The 16,219-nt window shown below is 42.5% G+C and overlaps 1 protein-coding gene across 4 annotated transcripts in view; it reads left to right on the forward strand.

Annotated features, from left to right (window-relative positions):
• LOC138656623 (polyadenylate-binding protein 1-like) overlaps positions 1-16,219 on the forward strand; it is a 29,985-nt gene that overhangs the window by 2,114 nt on the left and 11,652 nt on the right. For 2 of the 4 annotated variants that reach the window (XM_069743734.1, XM_069743733.1), the window contains exons 2-10: positions 930-1,136; positions 2,033-2,226; positions 2,306-2,421; positions 10,187-10,323; positions 10,629-10,723; positions 11,885-12,022; positions 12,115-12,210; positions 12,519-12,785; positions 13,014-13,162. In XM_069743734.1, coding sequence (XP_069599835.1) covers positions 944-1,136; positions 2,033-2,226; positions 2,306-2,421; positions 10,187-10,323; positions 10,629-10,723; positions 11,885-12,022; positions 12,115-12,210; positions 12,519-12,785; positions 13,014-13,103 — 1,326 coding nt within the window. In that variant the 5' untranslated portion in view covers positions 930-943 and the 3' untranslated portion in view covers positions 13,104-13,162. Of the gene's footprint in view, positions 1-929; positions 1,137-2,032; positions 2,227-2,305; positions 2,422-10,186; positions 10,324-10,628; positions 10,724-11,884; positions 12,023-12,114; positions 12,211-12,518; positions 12,786-13,013; positions 13,182-16,219 lie in introns of those variants that run through there. The other 2 variants (XM_069743731.1, XM_069743732.1) reach the window with 2 other exon arrangements.

The raw sequence follows: 16,219 nt of genomic DNA on the forward strand, positions 1-16,219 counted from the left end.
GTTTTGCAGTATTACATGTACTGTGATACATAGAGGCTGTAGAAACCAAACGGCTCAACATACTAAATTACATTTTACTGTAAAAATTATATTTACCCATAAATACAAGAATAAAAAAAACCAAGATGTCAATTTGACTTTGTTTTAGTGAAGCGGTGAAATCTACCAGTTCTTTAAAGCATGTGTCTGGGACTTTAACATTGATGGACTATCCTTAGGGTAGGTGATGAATGTCTGATTGGTAAGTACCCCCGGAGATCAGCCCTTCCTGGTGTCGTCGGCAGCCGGAACTGCTCAGTTATGGAGCTGCACAGCACAGCTTTGTCTACAGAATAGTGACACATGCACATACTATTCAATAGAGAAGGCATGTGCAGTACCTGGCCGTGGCCACTATACTGTCGATGGAGCTGTTCTGGACAGAGCCACAACTCAGCACTTCCAGCCGCCACCGCCAGGATCGGTTGGGTACCGGGTGTCGCACCCCCAGTAATCAGACATTGATGACCTCTCCGAAGAATAAGCCATCAATGTTACAGCGCCAGATAGCCCCTTTAAAGCTGCTCATACACATTAGATAAATGTTGTCTGACTTTGGCGGGATCGGCAGGCCTTATACTGTGTATCGGGGTCCCCAGCTTCACCCTGAACAGAGGACGGGGGCAGAGAATGATCCGCCCTGTTGAATGTCCTTTTGTTCGGGGTGTAGATAAGCTATGGTCAGGCTGCGGCTAATGTGCATGGCCAGCTTTGGCGTGTGACTGCCATGTAATGCTTTTCAAAAACCTGACCAGCACATCCAAACATAGACTAAGTGTGAACAGGTGCATCTTTCAGCGCTGCAGTGTGCTGCCTTATTTACTTAACTTGCCATGTAATGCTGACATGTTATTATCAAGGTGTTTTTCTTACAATCTCCTTTATTTTAGTGACCCTGCTAATAATGGCCACTAGCGCACTCAGCCACAGTACAGCAACCCTGTATGTTGGGGATCTCCTTCCGGAGGTCACAGAGGAGATGCTGCATGAAAAGTTCACTCCTGCCGGCAACATTTTGTCAGTCATCATATGCAGAGACAAGATCACCGGTCAGTCTCTTGGCTACGCTTACATCAATTTCCAGCAGCCGGAGGACGGTGAGAAGCAATACACAACTATAGCTATACATTGCAGCCCTGCCAGCAACAAGGCTGGGGTGAAATATTGCAACTGTTCCACAAATATCATGGACATACAAGATTGTAGATACAGTGGGGAAAATAAGTATTTGATACGCTGCCGATTTTACATGTTTTCCCACCTACAAAGAATGCAGAGGTCTGAAATTTTTATCGTAGGTACACGTCACCTGTGAGAGACAACCTAAAAATAAAAACCAAACAATCACATTGAATGATTTTTACACAATTTACATTTTATTGCTTGAAATACTGTATATTTTTTTTAATTTCTGGCAATTTTTTAGCTTAACATATAATGTATTAAAAATAAAAAAAATCTTGCAACTTTCAAACTGGACATGGGTGCTTTTATAGATTATAACTTCCTGTTGTTTCAGGAAACAACAGGTGTACATAGCTACAGTCATCAGACCTGAGTCCAATAATTTTATTAAAGCATCTAATGAGCGTGTACAAGTGTCATTGTGAAGGGAGGGTGAGCAGGGTCAGCTGTGACATCTCCTATTGTAATTAGTGGATCTTGTATTATCAGCTGTATGTAGAAGCGTTACCGTCATCCTTCCTCTGCTGATAAGGAGCCTGCTGAAAACTCTTCCTGAAAGGGCAGAAAGTATGAACAGTTCAAGATTTCTAAAAAAATTTTAGAACAAGAAAAATTTGCAAATTATTTTTTTTTAAATAAAATTAATGCAAAACAAAATATAGTAAAAAATGTTGTAGCATGGAATGCTGGAGCTGATCAACAATTCCTATCATGGCATGGCATCCTATCAGGGCGCAGAGGTCACCGAGGTGGATAAAGTCATTGATAGTCTCTTTCTTTGAAAATGTCCCCCATCCTTTCCCGCCAGCGGAGCGAGCTCTGGATACCATGAACTTTGAAGACATGAATGGCAAAGCGATGCGCATTATGTGGTGTCAGCGCAACCCGTCCGTAATAAAGAGCAGGATCGGCAACATTTTTATCAAGAACCTGGATAAGACCATCGATAGTAAATTACTGTACGACACATTTTCTGCTTTTGGCAGCATCATGTCGTGTAAGGTAAGTCAGTCATCCACCACATACGGATGTGTGAGGTCTGTGCAGTAGTAAGGTCCCTTATTAATATGAGGTGTTGCAGGTCGTGTGTGACGAAAATGGATCTAAAGGTTATGGGTTTGTACATTTCGAGACCCGCGAATCAGCCCAGAAGGCCATTGACTCGTTGAATGGCAAGATCCTAAATGACCAGAAAGTGTAAGTATGCCCTCATGTAAGGCCGGCTTCACGTGTCTGGGATTTCTGGACTCCTGGACCCCAAATCAACATTCTCATAGGCATATTTCAAGCTTTAGGGTTCGGGTCAGGAGACCTTCGGCTGGTCTGCAAACCGCGACCTGTATACAGACTGAGACGTGCCAAGACGGCCTAACACAAAGAATCCACAATCGATTATTGACTTACATGTCGCCAGTGGCAGGGGTTATCCACCTCTGGGGACTTTTTTTTTTACTTAATTGCATTTATTTGGGGCTAAAAGTCATTTTTGCAATTCAGTTTCCTTACAAAATTTGCACCTTTTGGCTTTTACAGGCTGTTTGTCTCCTCCTCCCTGCACATTCAACTTTTCTGTGGTCAGTGGTCATAAATCAGCTGAGAAGAGCTCAGAAATAGACAGATAAGTGTTAGAAGCTCTCTTTCTGGATCCTTAGGCTATGTTTACACACAGCAGCAAAATCTGCAGCGTTTCCGCAGCAGTTTCCCATGCGTTGTACAGTACAAAGTAAACCTATGGGAAACTCAATCCGCAGTGCACATGCTGTGGAAAAAAACGCGCGGAAACGCAGCGGTTTACATTCGGCAGCATGTCAATTCTTTGTGCGGGATCCGCAGCGGTTTTACACCTGCTCCATAACAGAAAACCGCAGGTGTAAAAACGCAGTAAATCCGCAGTGGACCATTCTACGTGTGCACATACCCTTAGGCCGGCCTCACACTCAGCGTATAAAAATATGGTCCGTAAATTACGTAGAAAAGTCCCCAAAATAGTGGTCCGTATCTCCTCCGTAGGCAGGGTGTGTCAGCGTATTTTGCGCATGGCATCCTCCATATGTAATCCGTATGGCATCCGTACTGCGAGATTTTCTCGCAGGCTTGCAAAACCGACATATGGACATACAATGGATCCATGTGCTCAAAAAATCGTAACAACATATATGCTGTCTATATATATATATATATATATATATATATATTAACCCCTTTCTGACCTCGGACGGGATAGTACGTCCAAGGTCAGATCCCCTGCTTTGATGCAGGGCTCCGCGGTGAGCCCGCATCAAAGCCGGGACATGTCAGCTGTTTTGAACAGCTGACATGTGCCCGTAATAGGCGCGAGCAGAATCGCGATCTGCCCGCGCCTATTAACTAGTTAAATGCTGCTGTCAAACGCAGACAGAGGCATTTAACTACCGCATCCGTCCGGGCGTCCGGAAATGACGTCATCGCCGACCCCGTCACATGATCGGAGGTAGGCGATGCTTCTCCATAGTAACCATAGAGCTCCTTGAGACCTCTATGGTTACTGATCGCCGGTAGCTGTGAGCGCCACCCTGTGGTCAGCGCTCACAGCACACCTGCAGTTCTGCTACATAGTAGCGATCAGCAGATCGCTGCTATGTAGCAGAGCCGATCGTGCTGTGCCTGCTTCTAGCCTCCCATGGAGGCTATTGAAGCATGGCAAAAATTAAAAAAAAGTTTAAAAAAATGTGAAAAAAATAAAAAAAATATAAGTTTAAATCACCCCCCTTTCGCCCCAATCAAAATAAATCAATAAAAATATCAAATCTACACATATTTGGTATCGCCGCGCTCAGAATCGCCCGATCTATCAATTAAAAAAAAGCATTAACCTGATCGCTAAACAGCGTAGTGAGAAAGAAATTTGAAACGCCAGAATTATGTTTTTTTGGTCGCCGCAACATTGCATTAAAATGCAATAACGGGCGATCAAAAGAACGTATCTGCACCAAAATGCTATCATTAAAAACGTCATCTCGGCAAGCAAAAAATAAGCCCTCAACCGACCCCAGATCATGAAAAATGGAGACGCCACGAGTATGGAAAAATGGCGCAATTTTTTTTTTCTGCAAACCTTGGAATTTTTTTTCACCACACTTAGGTAAAAAATAACCTACACATGTTAGGTGTCTATGAACTCGTAGTGACCTGGAGAATCATAATGTCAGGTCAGTTTTAGCATTTAGTGAACCTAGCAAAAAAGCCAAACAAAAAACAAGTGTGGGATTGCACTTTTTTTGCAATTTCACTGCACTTGGAATTTTTTTCCCGTTTTCTAGTACACGACATGCTAAAACCAATGATGGCGTTCAAAAGTACAACTCGTCCCGCAAAAAATAAGCCCTCACATGGCCAAATTGACGGAAAAATAAAAAAGTTATGGCTCTGGGAAGGAGGGGAGTGAAAAACGAACACGGAAAAACTAAAAATCCCAAGGTCATGAAGGGGTTAATATTTTATCCAGCGAGAGATAGCTTTAAAGCCAGTAATTCAATTGCCGGCTTTTGCTATCTCCTTCCCAAACCCGACATGATATGAGACATGGTTTACATACAGTAAACCATCTCATATCCCCATTTTTGTTACATATTACACACTACTAATGTCAGTAGTGTGTATGTGCAAAATTTGGGCGCTCTAGATATTAAATTAAAGGGTTAAATGGTGAAAAAAATTGGCGTGGGCTCCCGCGCAATTTTCTCCGCCAGAGTAGTAAAGCCAGTGACTGAGGGCAGATATTAATAGCCTGGAGAGGGTCTATGGTTTTCGCCCCCCCCCCCCCCTCCCACCCCCCCGGCTAAAAACATCTGCCCCCAGCCACCCCAGAAAAGGCACATCTGGAAGAGGCTGGGAAAATATTCTGAAAAGTTCCCACGCTCGAGGTCATATGAGGACAACCAGCAGATGGGTGCATCACCGCGAATGAAGGTAACTACAGGTCATTGTCCTACTTTCCATTCATTCGCTGGGGTTTTACAGGCAGGAGCACAGCTGCATTATAGCAGAACTCCTGCCTGTAAAATAATTTAACCCCTTCAGATGGATTTACATCGTGGGACGTGACAGATCATCGGAAGGTATGGGATATTGTTTTTTAACCATTTCATACTATTGGATTAATAATGGATAGGTGTCATAATTGACGCCTCTCCATTATTAATCTGGCTTAATGTCACCTTACAATAGCAAGGTGACATTAACCCTTCATTACCCCATATCCCACCGCTACACGGGAATGGGAAGAGAGTGGCCAAGTGCCAGAATAGGCGCATCTTCCAGATGTGCCTTTTCTGGGGTGGCGGGGGGCAGGTGTTTTTAGCCGGGGGGGGGGGGGGGGGCAATAACCATGGACCCTCCAGGCTATTAATATCTGCCCACACTCACTGGCTTTACCACTCTGGCGGAGAAAATTGTGCGGGAGCCCACGCCAATTGTTTCCGCCCAAATTTTGCACATACACACTACTAACAAGTAGTGTGGAATATGCAAAAAAAATGGTGATATGAGATGGTTTACTGTATGTAAACCAGGTCTCATATCATGTCGGGTTTAGGAAGGAGATAGCAAAAGCCGGCAATTGAATTACCGGCTTTAAAGCTATCTAGCGCTGTATGAAATATTAATATATACATATATGTGTCTCAATGACATATATATAAATATATATATATATATATATATACCTATTCTATGTGTACACATTTATTCTACCTATTCTATTGTAACCTGTCAGTGTGATTTTACTGTACACCGCGCTGAATTGCCGGCTTTTCTCTCTAACACCGCAGCGTATTTCTCGCAAGTCACACTGCTGGTCCGTGTGTAATCCGTATTTTTCTGGCCCCCATAGACTTTCATTGGCGTATTTTTTGCGCAATACGGTGACAAACGCAGCATGCTGCGATTTTCTACGGCTGTAGAAGACCGTATAATACGGATCAGTAAAATACGGCTGATAGGAGCAGGGGCATAGAGAAGCATTGTACCGTATGCAATCCGTATTTTCTGCACCTCTCTTACGTCCGTAAAACACGGTAGTGTGACGCCGGCCTTAGAATGAGCTCACTCTTGGATTTTCAGTTAACCCATTCTGCAGCCAGCACTAGACAGAGCAACACTGAGGCTATACAAGGCAAATGGTGCAACATTCTTAATGAAACCCAATTGCAAAACTAAATTTTAGCCAAGAATATATGCATTTAAGTAAGAAACAAAGTGTCCCCAAAGGTGGATAACCGCGCTGCCAGCTATAGGGAAAATTGGGGTTCCCAGACCCTGTTCTACCAGGCTCCACGTATCTAGGACAGTGTGTGTGCCACAAATTTTTATGGGTACATCCAAACATTGCCAAAATGTCTGCAACTAAAAATCAGTTCTATATATCCGAATAAATGTTTTCTGCAATTAATGGTACAGTGGCAGAGATTTCACAATGTATATACAGAAATAAATATAAATATACTACACACATACAGTGGGGCAAAAAAGTATTTAGTCAGTCAGCAATAGTGCAAGTTCCACCACTTAAAAAGATGAGAGGCGTCTGTAATTTACATCATAGGTAGACCTCAACTATGGGAGACAAACTGAGAAAAAAAAATCCAGAAAATCACATTGTCTGTTTTTTTAACAATTTATTTGCATATTATGGTGGAAAATAAGTATTTGGTCAGAAACAAAATTTCATCTCAATACTTTGTAATATACAGTGGGGCAAAAAAGTATTTAGTCAGTCAGCAATAGTGCAAGTTCCACCACTTAAAAAGATGAGAGGCGTCTGTAATTTACATCATAGGTAGACCTCAACTATGGGAGACAAACTGAGAAAAAAAAATCCAGAAAATCACATTGTCTGTTTTTTTTAACATTTTATTTGCATATTATGGTGGAAAATAAGTATTTGGTCAGAAACAAACAATCAAGATTTCTGGCTCTCACAGACCTGTAACTTCTTCTTTAAGAGTCTCCTCTTTCCTCCACTCATTACCTGTAGTAATGGCACCTGTTTAAACTTGTTATCAGTATAAAAAGACACCTGTGCACACCCTCAAACAGTCTGACTCCAAACTCCACTATGGTGAAGACCAAAGAGCTGTCAAAGGACACCAGAAACAAAATTGTAGCCCTGCACCAGGCTGGGAAGACTAAATCTGTAATAGCCAACCAGCTTGGAGTGAAGAAATCAACAGTGGGAGCAATAATTAGAAAATGGAAGACATACAAGACCACTGATAATCTCCCTCGATCTGGGGCTCCACGCAAAATCCCACCCCGTGGGGTCAGAATGATCACAAGAACGGTGAGCAAAAATCCCAGAACCATGCGGGGGGACCTAGTGAATGAACTGCAGAGAGCTGGGACCAATGTAACAAGGCCTACCATAAGTAACACACTACGCCACCATGGACTCAGATCCTGCAGTGCCAGACGTGTCCCACTGCTTAAGCCAGTACATGTCCGGGCCCGTCTGAAGTTTGCTAGAGAGTATTTGGATGATCCAGAGGAGTTTTGGGAGAATGTCCTATGGTCTGATGAAACCAAACTGGAACTGTTTGGTAGAAACACAACTTGTCGTGTTTGGAGGAAAAAGAATACTGAGTTGCATCCATCAAACACCATACCTACTGTAAAGCATGGTGGTGGAAACATCATGCTTTGGGGCTGTTTCTCTGCAAAGGGGCCAGGACGACTGATCCGGGTACATGAAAGAATGAATGGGGCCATGTATCGTGAGATTTTGAGTGCAAACCTCCTTCCATCAGCAAGGGCATTGAAGATGAAACGTGGCTGGGTCTTTCAACATGACAATGATCCAAAGCACATCGCCAGGGCAACGAAGGAGTGGCTTCGTAAGAAGCATTTCAAGGTCCTGGAGTGGCCTAGCCAGTCTCCAGATCTCAACCCTATAAAAAAACCTTTGGAGGGAGTTGAAAGTCCGTGTTGCCAAGCGAAAAGCCAAAAACATCACTGCTCTAGAGGAGATCTGCATGGAGGAATGGGCCAACAACAGTGTGTGGCAACCTTGTGAAGACTTACAGAAAACGTTTGACCTCTGTCATTGGCAACAAAGGATATATTACAAAGTATTGAGATGAAATTTTGTTTCTGACCAAATACTTATTTTCCCTCATAATATGCAAATAAAATGTTAAAAAAACAGACAATGTGATTTTCTGGATTTTTTTTTCTCAGTTTGTCTCCCATAGTTGAGGTCTACCTATGATGTAAATTACAGACGCCTCTCATCTTTTTAAGTGGTGGAACTTGCACTATTGCTGACTGACTAAATACTTTTTTGCCCCACTGTATCCTTTGTTGGCCATGACAGAGGTCAAACGTTTTCTGTAAGTCTTCACAAGGTTGCCACACACTGTTGTTGGTATGTTGGCCCATTCCTCCATGCAGATCTCCTCTAGAACAGTGATGTTTTTGGCTTTTCGCTTGGCAACACGGACTTTCAACTCCCTCCAAAGGTTTTCTATAGGGTTGAGATCTGGAGACTGGCTAGGCCACTCCAGGACCTTGAAATGCTTCTTACGAAGCCACTCCTTCATTGCCCTGGCGGTGTGCTTTGGATCATTGTCATGTTGAAAGACCCAGCCACGTTTCATGTTCAATGCCCTTGCTGATGGAAGGAGGTTTGCACTCAAAATCTCACGATACATGGCCCCATTCATTCTTTCATGTACCCGGATCAGTCGTCCTGGCCCCTTTGCAGAGAAACAGCCCCAAAGCATGATGTTTCCACCACCATGCTTTACAGTAGGTATGGTGTTTGATGGATGCAACTCAGTATTCTTTTTCCTCCAAACACGACAAGTTGTGTTTCTACCAAACAGTTCCAGTTTGGTTTCATCAGACCATAGGACATTCTCCCAAAACTCCTCTGGATCATCCAAATGCTCTCTAGCAAACTTCAGACGGGCCCGGACATGTACTGGCTTAAGCAGTGGGACACGTCTGGCACTGCAGGATCTGAGTCCATGGTGGCGTAGTGTGTTACTTATGGTAGGCCTTGTTACATTGGTCCCAGCTCTCTGCAGTTCATTCACTAGGTCCCCCCGCGTGGTTCTGGGATTTTTGCTCACCGTTCTTGTGATCATTCTGACCCCACGGGGTGGGATTTTGCGTGGAGCCCCAGATCGAGGGAGATTATCAGTGGTCTTGTATGTCTTCCATTTTCTAATTATTGCTCCCACTGTTGATTTCTTCACTCCAAGCTGGTTGGCTATTGCAGATTCAGTCTTCCCAGCCTGGTGCAGGGCTACAATTTTGTTTCTGGTGTCCTTTGACAGCTCTTTGGTCTTCACCATAGTGGAGTTTGGAGTCAGACTGTTTGAGGGTGTGCACAGGTGTCTTTTTATACTGATAACAAGTTTAAACTGGTGCCATTACTACAGGTAATGAGTGGAGGAAAGAGGAGACTCTTAAAGAAGAAGTTACAGGTCTGTGAGAGCCAGAAATCTTGATTGTTTGTTTCTGACCAAATACTTATTTTCCACCATAATATGCAAATAAAATGTTAAAAAAACAGACAATGTGATTTTCTGGATTTTTTTTTCTCAGTTTGTCTCCCATAGTTGAGGTCTACCTATGATGTAAATTACAGACGCCTCTCATCTTTTTAAGTGGTGGAACTTGCACTATTGCTGACTGACCAAATACTTTTTTGCCCCACTGTATATACAAATATCTACATAGGAATACCCCTCTAAGGCCACGTTCACACGCTCAGTATTTGTAGCCAAAACCAGGAGCAGGTGATAAATCCAGAAGTGGTGCAGGTGTTTCTATCACACTTTTCCTCTGATAGTTCCTCTCCTGGTTTTGGCTACAAATACTGACTGAATACTGATCGGGTGAAAGTGGGCTAAATGTTTGGAGTTTTTTTGCCGCTTGTAAATAACAATTTTGGATAAACGTGTCTGCATTCTCTGTAAAGGTATATTGAACATTCCAAGTCCAGTCACAAACGAGAACCTGAAGTTGTTGCCAGTTCTTTATACACTAATGTTTACATCAATAACTTTGGAGAAAATATGGACGATGAACGGCTCAAGGAATTGTTCAGCAAATACGGTAAATATGAATCGTGTAGCTACGAGAATCACGGTTATTTCAGAAGACCGTATTGTGGCCATATTTTATTCTCTGTATTATTGCTCCACGTCCCGACCCATCAGCGGGTCTCATAACCTGAGGTAACCGCATCGCAGCCATTTATGATGTACGTTCTGGGCCAGGAGGCCCGCTGATGGGTCGGGACATCGAGCAATAACACAAAGAATAAAATATGGCCACAATACAGTCTTCTGAAGTCAGACTTATATATGGGTTGTCCTAAAGCTTCCGAAACCTAAATTTGGGCAATACTCTCACTTTAGGGCCTACACGGAGCGTTAAAGTCATGACTGATCAAAATGGGACGTCCAAGGGATTCGGCTTTGTGAGCTTTAAGAAACACGAGGACGCCCTAAAAGTGAGATGGAGACTTACGAAATATCTGGAGTCAGGATTGGTATCTCTGTTATTGTAGGCCGTCTAAGTTGGTGGAAGATGAGCAGCAATAATCATTTATCAGTCTGTATACCACTCTCGTGAGACAGCATTCCCCTTTGTACTGTTAGTTGGGATCTCAGGGCCTATACCCCTACGGCATTGTTTTACATTTTGGAGCAGAAATTGCCTATGTGCATTAGATTCTGGCGCAGCTGCCGACTTTTCTCAGGTGAAGCTACTTCAGTCGGTGGCTTTTTTTTTCCTATTTTTGCTCTGACATCTTCTCCCTTATATCTTCATTATGAGAGAATAAACATGTTACCTCTTTTAATTGCTCCAAGGTTTCCAAACCCTGAAGCAGTGAAAAGAAGTAACAAAATACTGAACATGGGCAGAGTAATGGATTTTGACACTGCTGTGTATTATGTTAATTTTTTTAAGAGCTTTTGAGACACTTTTTCAGATGGATTCCGCTCGGAATCCACTTGAAAAAGATGATGTATGCACACAGCCACTGAGCGGAAACTCTCTGAATCCTCCTCTGAGACTCAAAACTCCTCACAAACTTGGTAGTTCCTGCTTCAAAAACTCAGCAAAAAGACTCAGTGTGCACATACTCTAAGGGGGTTTTACTTTTTCAGACATTTACTGAATACCCACAAAACAGGGGTCCCTGTGGGAAGTGGCGTGGCTGTGCGTGTGCTCAGCTATCTAAGGATGTGTACATGTGCAACCACCTCTTCATTCTCCACCTGGATGCAGCAGCCATCCACTGGCCATCCAGACAGGTTGGAGGTTGAGGGACCCCTTTTCTTGAGATCGGGTGCCACCTCTGGAACCTTATCTATCAGGCAGGGATAGCATCAGATGATTACGCCATCAATGCCTAAGATGGGAATACCCCTCCTGGCGAGGATAATATAGGTTGCAATCATTTTGCAATCTACAATAGTCAGGTGTGCACCATGTGAACAAAGAACCAGGGGAAGATCAGCTCTCTCAGGATGGGATGAAACCCTGTCCTTAGGAGATCAAAAAATGACAGTCCGTAGGAAATGGTGTCCTGATCCCTCAGGGTGAGAGATCTTGTTCTTGTGACCAACGTATGGGAGTAAAGTAACTATTTTCCTACTTCTATAAGGCCGTGAATGAAATGAATGGTAAAGATGTGAATGGTAAGGCCATTTATGTTGGAAGAGCCCAGAAGAAGTTGGAAAGACAACCAGAGGTTAGGAGGACGTTCGAGCAAATAAACCAAGAATGGATCACCAGTTCCCAGGTGAGTGACTTCACTCCCTTTGTATTTAATTTGTGTGAGTGTTTGAAAAAAATTCTGCATTTTTAATAACTTTTTTCTTCTTCTAATTTTAGGGTGTCAATCTCTACATTAACAATCTTGCAGATTGCATTGATGACAGGCTACTGCATCAGGTGTTTTCCCGTTATGGCACCATCATCAGTGCTAAGGTGAGCTCAGCTTGTATCTGCTTCTTTCTTCTTTCTATCCTCACATTCATTTTCATCTACGTAACATTAAGGGTTATACTTATGGCCAACATTAGACGTTTTCATCGATACATAGGAGAGGTGATAACTTGTGGATTTGCGGTGGTCTTACTGCTGGGACCCCATGGATCCTTTAGGAATAGAGTGATGAGTAGATGATAACTTTCAATGTCGGGAATGACCCTTTAGCGTGAACCTTCTTAGGTGAGGGTGTACTATTTATTTTCCTATGTTTCATTGTAAGGATGTCAGGTGATGTAATATTTCAGGTCATGATGGAAGGTAGACGCAGCAAAGGGTTTGGTTTTGTCTGCTTCTCCGCTCCCGAGGAAGCAACCAAAGCGGTCACAGAGATGAACGGAAGGATTGTAGACTCCAAGCCATTGTATGTCGCCTTTGCACAGTGTAAGAAGGATCGGCTAGCTCCTCTAGCCAACCAGAAGAAGATGGATCATATCCGAATTGTACCCAACCAAGTCATCAATACCTACCAACCACCACCACCTCCCAGCTTTATAATGCCACCTGCTTCACAAGTAAGTCTCCAGATAAAAACAACCTACAGAAAGCTTTCTTACAGAAACAGTGCCATCCTTGTTCTAAGGTTGTGGCTGGTCTTGCAGATCAGCTCCATTCGAGAGAATAGGGCTGAGTTACAAAACCACACTCGACGTGTGGAAAGATGGGAACTGTTACAGAAAGAAAGTAGCCATGTTTTTCTAACGATATACAATCCATTTATTACAACCTAAACTTGTTTTTAGGTCCAGAACCATGCAGGATGCTGTCATACAGTACCGAAACCGCAGGTTGTGCCAAGTCCTAGCCGGACACCACAAAGTATGTTCAATTAAGTAACAGCCCCAGGTACACCAATCACTGTATGATAAATAACAAATCAATAAAAGAATATTAAAAGAATATTAAAATTATAATTACAAGTGTCAGTGACTAGTGTCCTGTGGAGAGAAATGTGGAAACCACCACCGTACCAAGGGAAAGCAACCACAGCCAATATAGCAAAGCCAAAGAAGATCTCCCAAGCAGGAATGAGATTAAAATGCCTTTATTATATATACACTTGGCAATAAGTAACAATGATAAAAGACACAAATGTGCACAATGAGATTATTTGTATAATAAAATCAATATGAATAATAGTACAGACTGACCCCTTGAAAATTATATCCTATATTATACTACCATGACAGGTTTAAACATCGCCCCAGGATGACATATATTATTAGCTGGATTTATATATAAAAAAAGACTTTCTGCATATATTGCAAGTACAGACCTATAGATACAAAATGTGCAAAATTGGTAGCAAATAGTAATTTATGTGCAATAAAGCAATATAAAGTGCAACAGGAGGGGGAAGGGAAAAAGGTCAATTATAACCATACAGTGTACTGAATATGTCAGTATATACACCTTATTATAACACGTGCACAACTATGTCAGAAAAAATAAAAAAACTTTTTTTGTGCAAAGAGAAAAAAAGGGGGGTTATATATACCCATAAGATATGCTGGATTATACCAGAAAGTGCTATGTGCAAAAAGAAAGTGTAAAAACTGAAAAAAAGCCACAATTGCAGGTTACACTATTCTAAGAGGATAGAAGGAGTAATCCGAAACGCGCGTCGGGGTGCGTTTCTTTGGGATTCAGCTGACCTCACAGGTATATTTAAAGATTTAAGTACATCCCCCTGCATTACACCATAGTGATTAGTATCCGGCCCTCTGGTGGTCAGAGTGTGCCAGTGGTGACTTTATGGTGGTGATTTAGCTGCTCTTTTATTTTTTTGGCCACTATAATTAGTACTATTGGAAATATATAGATATATTTGATACTTTCTTATAGACCTATTTTTGTGCAGTATGGTTTAGTATACACTCCTCTTAGAATAGTGTAACCTGCAATTGTGGCTTTTTTTCAGTTTTTACACTTTCTTTTTGCACATAGCACTTTCTGGTATAATCCAGCATATCTTATGGGTATATATAACCCCCCTTTTTTTCTCTTTGCACAAAAAAAGTTTTTTTATTTTTTCTGACATAGTTGTGCACGTGTTATAATAAGGTGTATATACTGACATATTCAGTACACTGTATGGTTATAATTGACCTTTTTCCCTTCCCCCTCCTGTTGCACTTTATATTGCTTTATTGCACATAAATTACTATTTGCTACCAATTTTGCACATTTTGTATCTATAGGTCTGTACTTGCAATATATGCAGAAAGTCTTTTTTTATATATAAATCCAGCTAATAATATATGTCATCCTGGGGCGATGTTTAAACCTGTCATGGTAGTATAATATAGGATATAATTTTCAAGGGGTCAGTCTGTACTATTATTCATATTGATTTTATTATACAAATAATCCCATTGTGCACATTTGTGTCTTTTATCATTGTTACTTATTGCCAAGTGTATATATAATAAAGGCATTTTAATCTCATTCCTGCTTGGGAGATCTTCTTTGGCTTTGCTATATTGGCTGTGGTTGCTTTCCCAAAGTATGTTCAATGTATTGTGAGAATGGGGTTTAGTGTGTACGCCGAGTGTCTTCTCCCGCTAAACCTTACTAGTGCACATCACAGTCTATACAGCGATATTACATAAACTCTGTGGTCTACTATACCAGTCCTCACCATTTTTAAGATTTGCACTTGCCGTGGGGGCATGGTCTGCCAGCGATGTGAGAGGATGCATGCCCGGTCAGCTCCGTGTGCAGATCCTTATACGATCCTCAAGCTGCCCTTTTTTTCACCCTCTGGTCGGGTATACTTACCTGCTTATGCCTGGACACTGTAAACAGCCTTTTCCCTGGCACGGAGCCCGCCATGAAGAAAGGGAACGTGCTCAAAGGCCAGGAGTGCAATCTACAAGGTGGGGTCGACACAATTGTGGCAGAGAGTGCAAGCTGAGCGGGTGAGCACTAAAAGGAGGATGTGGCTAGTTTAGAAAGATTTGCAAGATCAGGAGTGGAAGAAACGGGATGACACGTTGAGAGGGATTCATCCAGACCCAAATTCCTTCTCCCACCTGCTTACTACAGATCAGCCTGAGTATGAACCAGATGAGAACCGGGGAGTCCATGCTGTTTCTCCTACATGCCAACTAGCAGCTACAGAGCCCAAGATATCATGCAAGCCATTGGGGATTGTAGTAGCTCTCTTTCATCTCTGGTGCTGCAGGTAGGAGGAATTATGAAGAACATTTCAGTGGTCAGACAAGATATACGCAGTATCTCAGAGAGGACCACAGACCTCGGGAAGAGCGTTAATGAATTATAGGACATCCTACTTCCAATGAGGCAAGATTTGCAGCAACACACCAAGTTATCAGAGGCAAATCGCATCAACCAGGATGATTTGGAGAACCGCCCGTGCAGGAAAAATATCTGGATTGTTGGAGTCCCTTAAAAATCCTAGGGCGCAAAGACCACAGAATTCTTTGAAACCTGGCTAGTGATGGTGTGTGGGAAGGATACTCTTAGCCCCCTCTTTGCAGTGGAACGGGTGCAGACAAGGCCACTACCGCCTGGAAGTCAGCCATGCACAGTCCTGGCCAAGATACTTCACTATAGGGATACCATCCTATGAAGCTCCATAAATGGTCCAAGAATCTCCATATTCACAGATTATTTTGCTGATGTACAGAAGAGAAGTGCGCAGTTCGTGGAAAATAAAAAAACAACTGTGGACAATGGTTTGCTCCTACTCTAGGTAATATCTGGCCCACCTGTGGGTTGCTGCTATGAATTCAATATCCTTCTTTAGTTTTGCTACTTTAGAACGATGGAGAATTTAGAAGGTTGCTTGGTTACCCCCATTGTGACTGCTACATCCAAGGTTTCGACTTAGGCCCTGGTCCCTTAGAGAGCGCCTGTTAGGGCATGGTCGCAGTGGCCAAAATGTTAGTGTTGAAATTTGGGTTATGTTGAAGCATAAAGGGGG

This window comes from Ranitomeya imitator, unplaced genomic scaffold, assembly GCF_032444005.1.
Source record: "Ranitomeya imitator isolate aRanImi1 unplaced genomic scaffold, aRanImi1.pri SCAFFOLD_184, whole genome shotgun sequence".
Taxonomy (NCBI): Eukaryota; Metazoa; Chordata; class Amphibia; order Anura; family Dendrobatidae; genus Ranitomeya; species Ranitomeya imitator.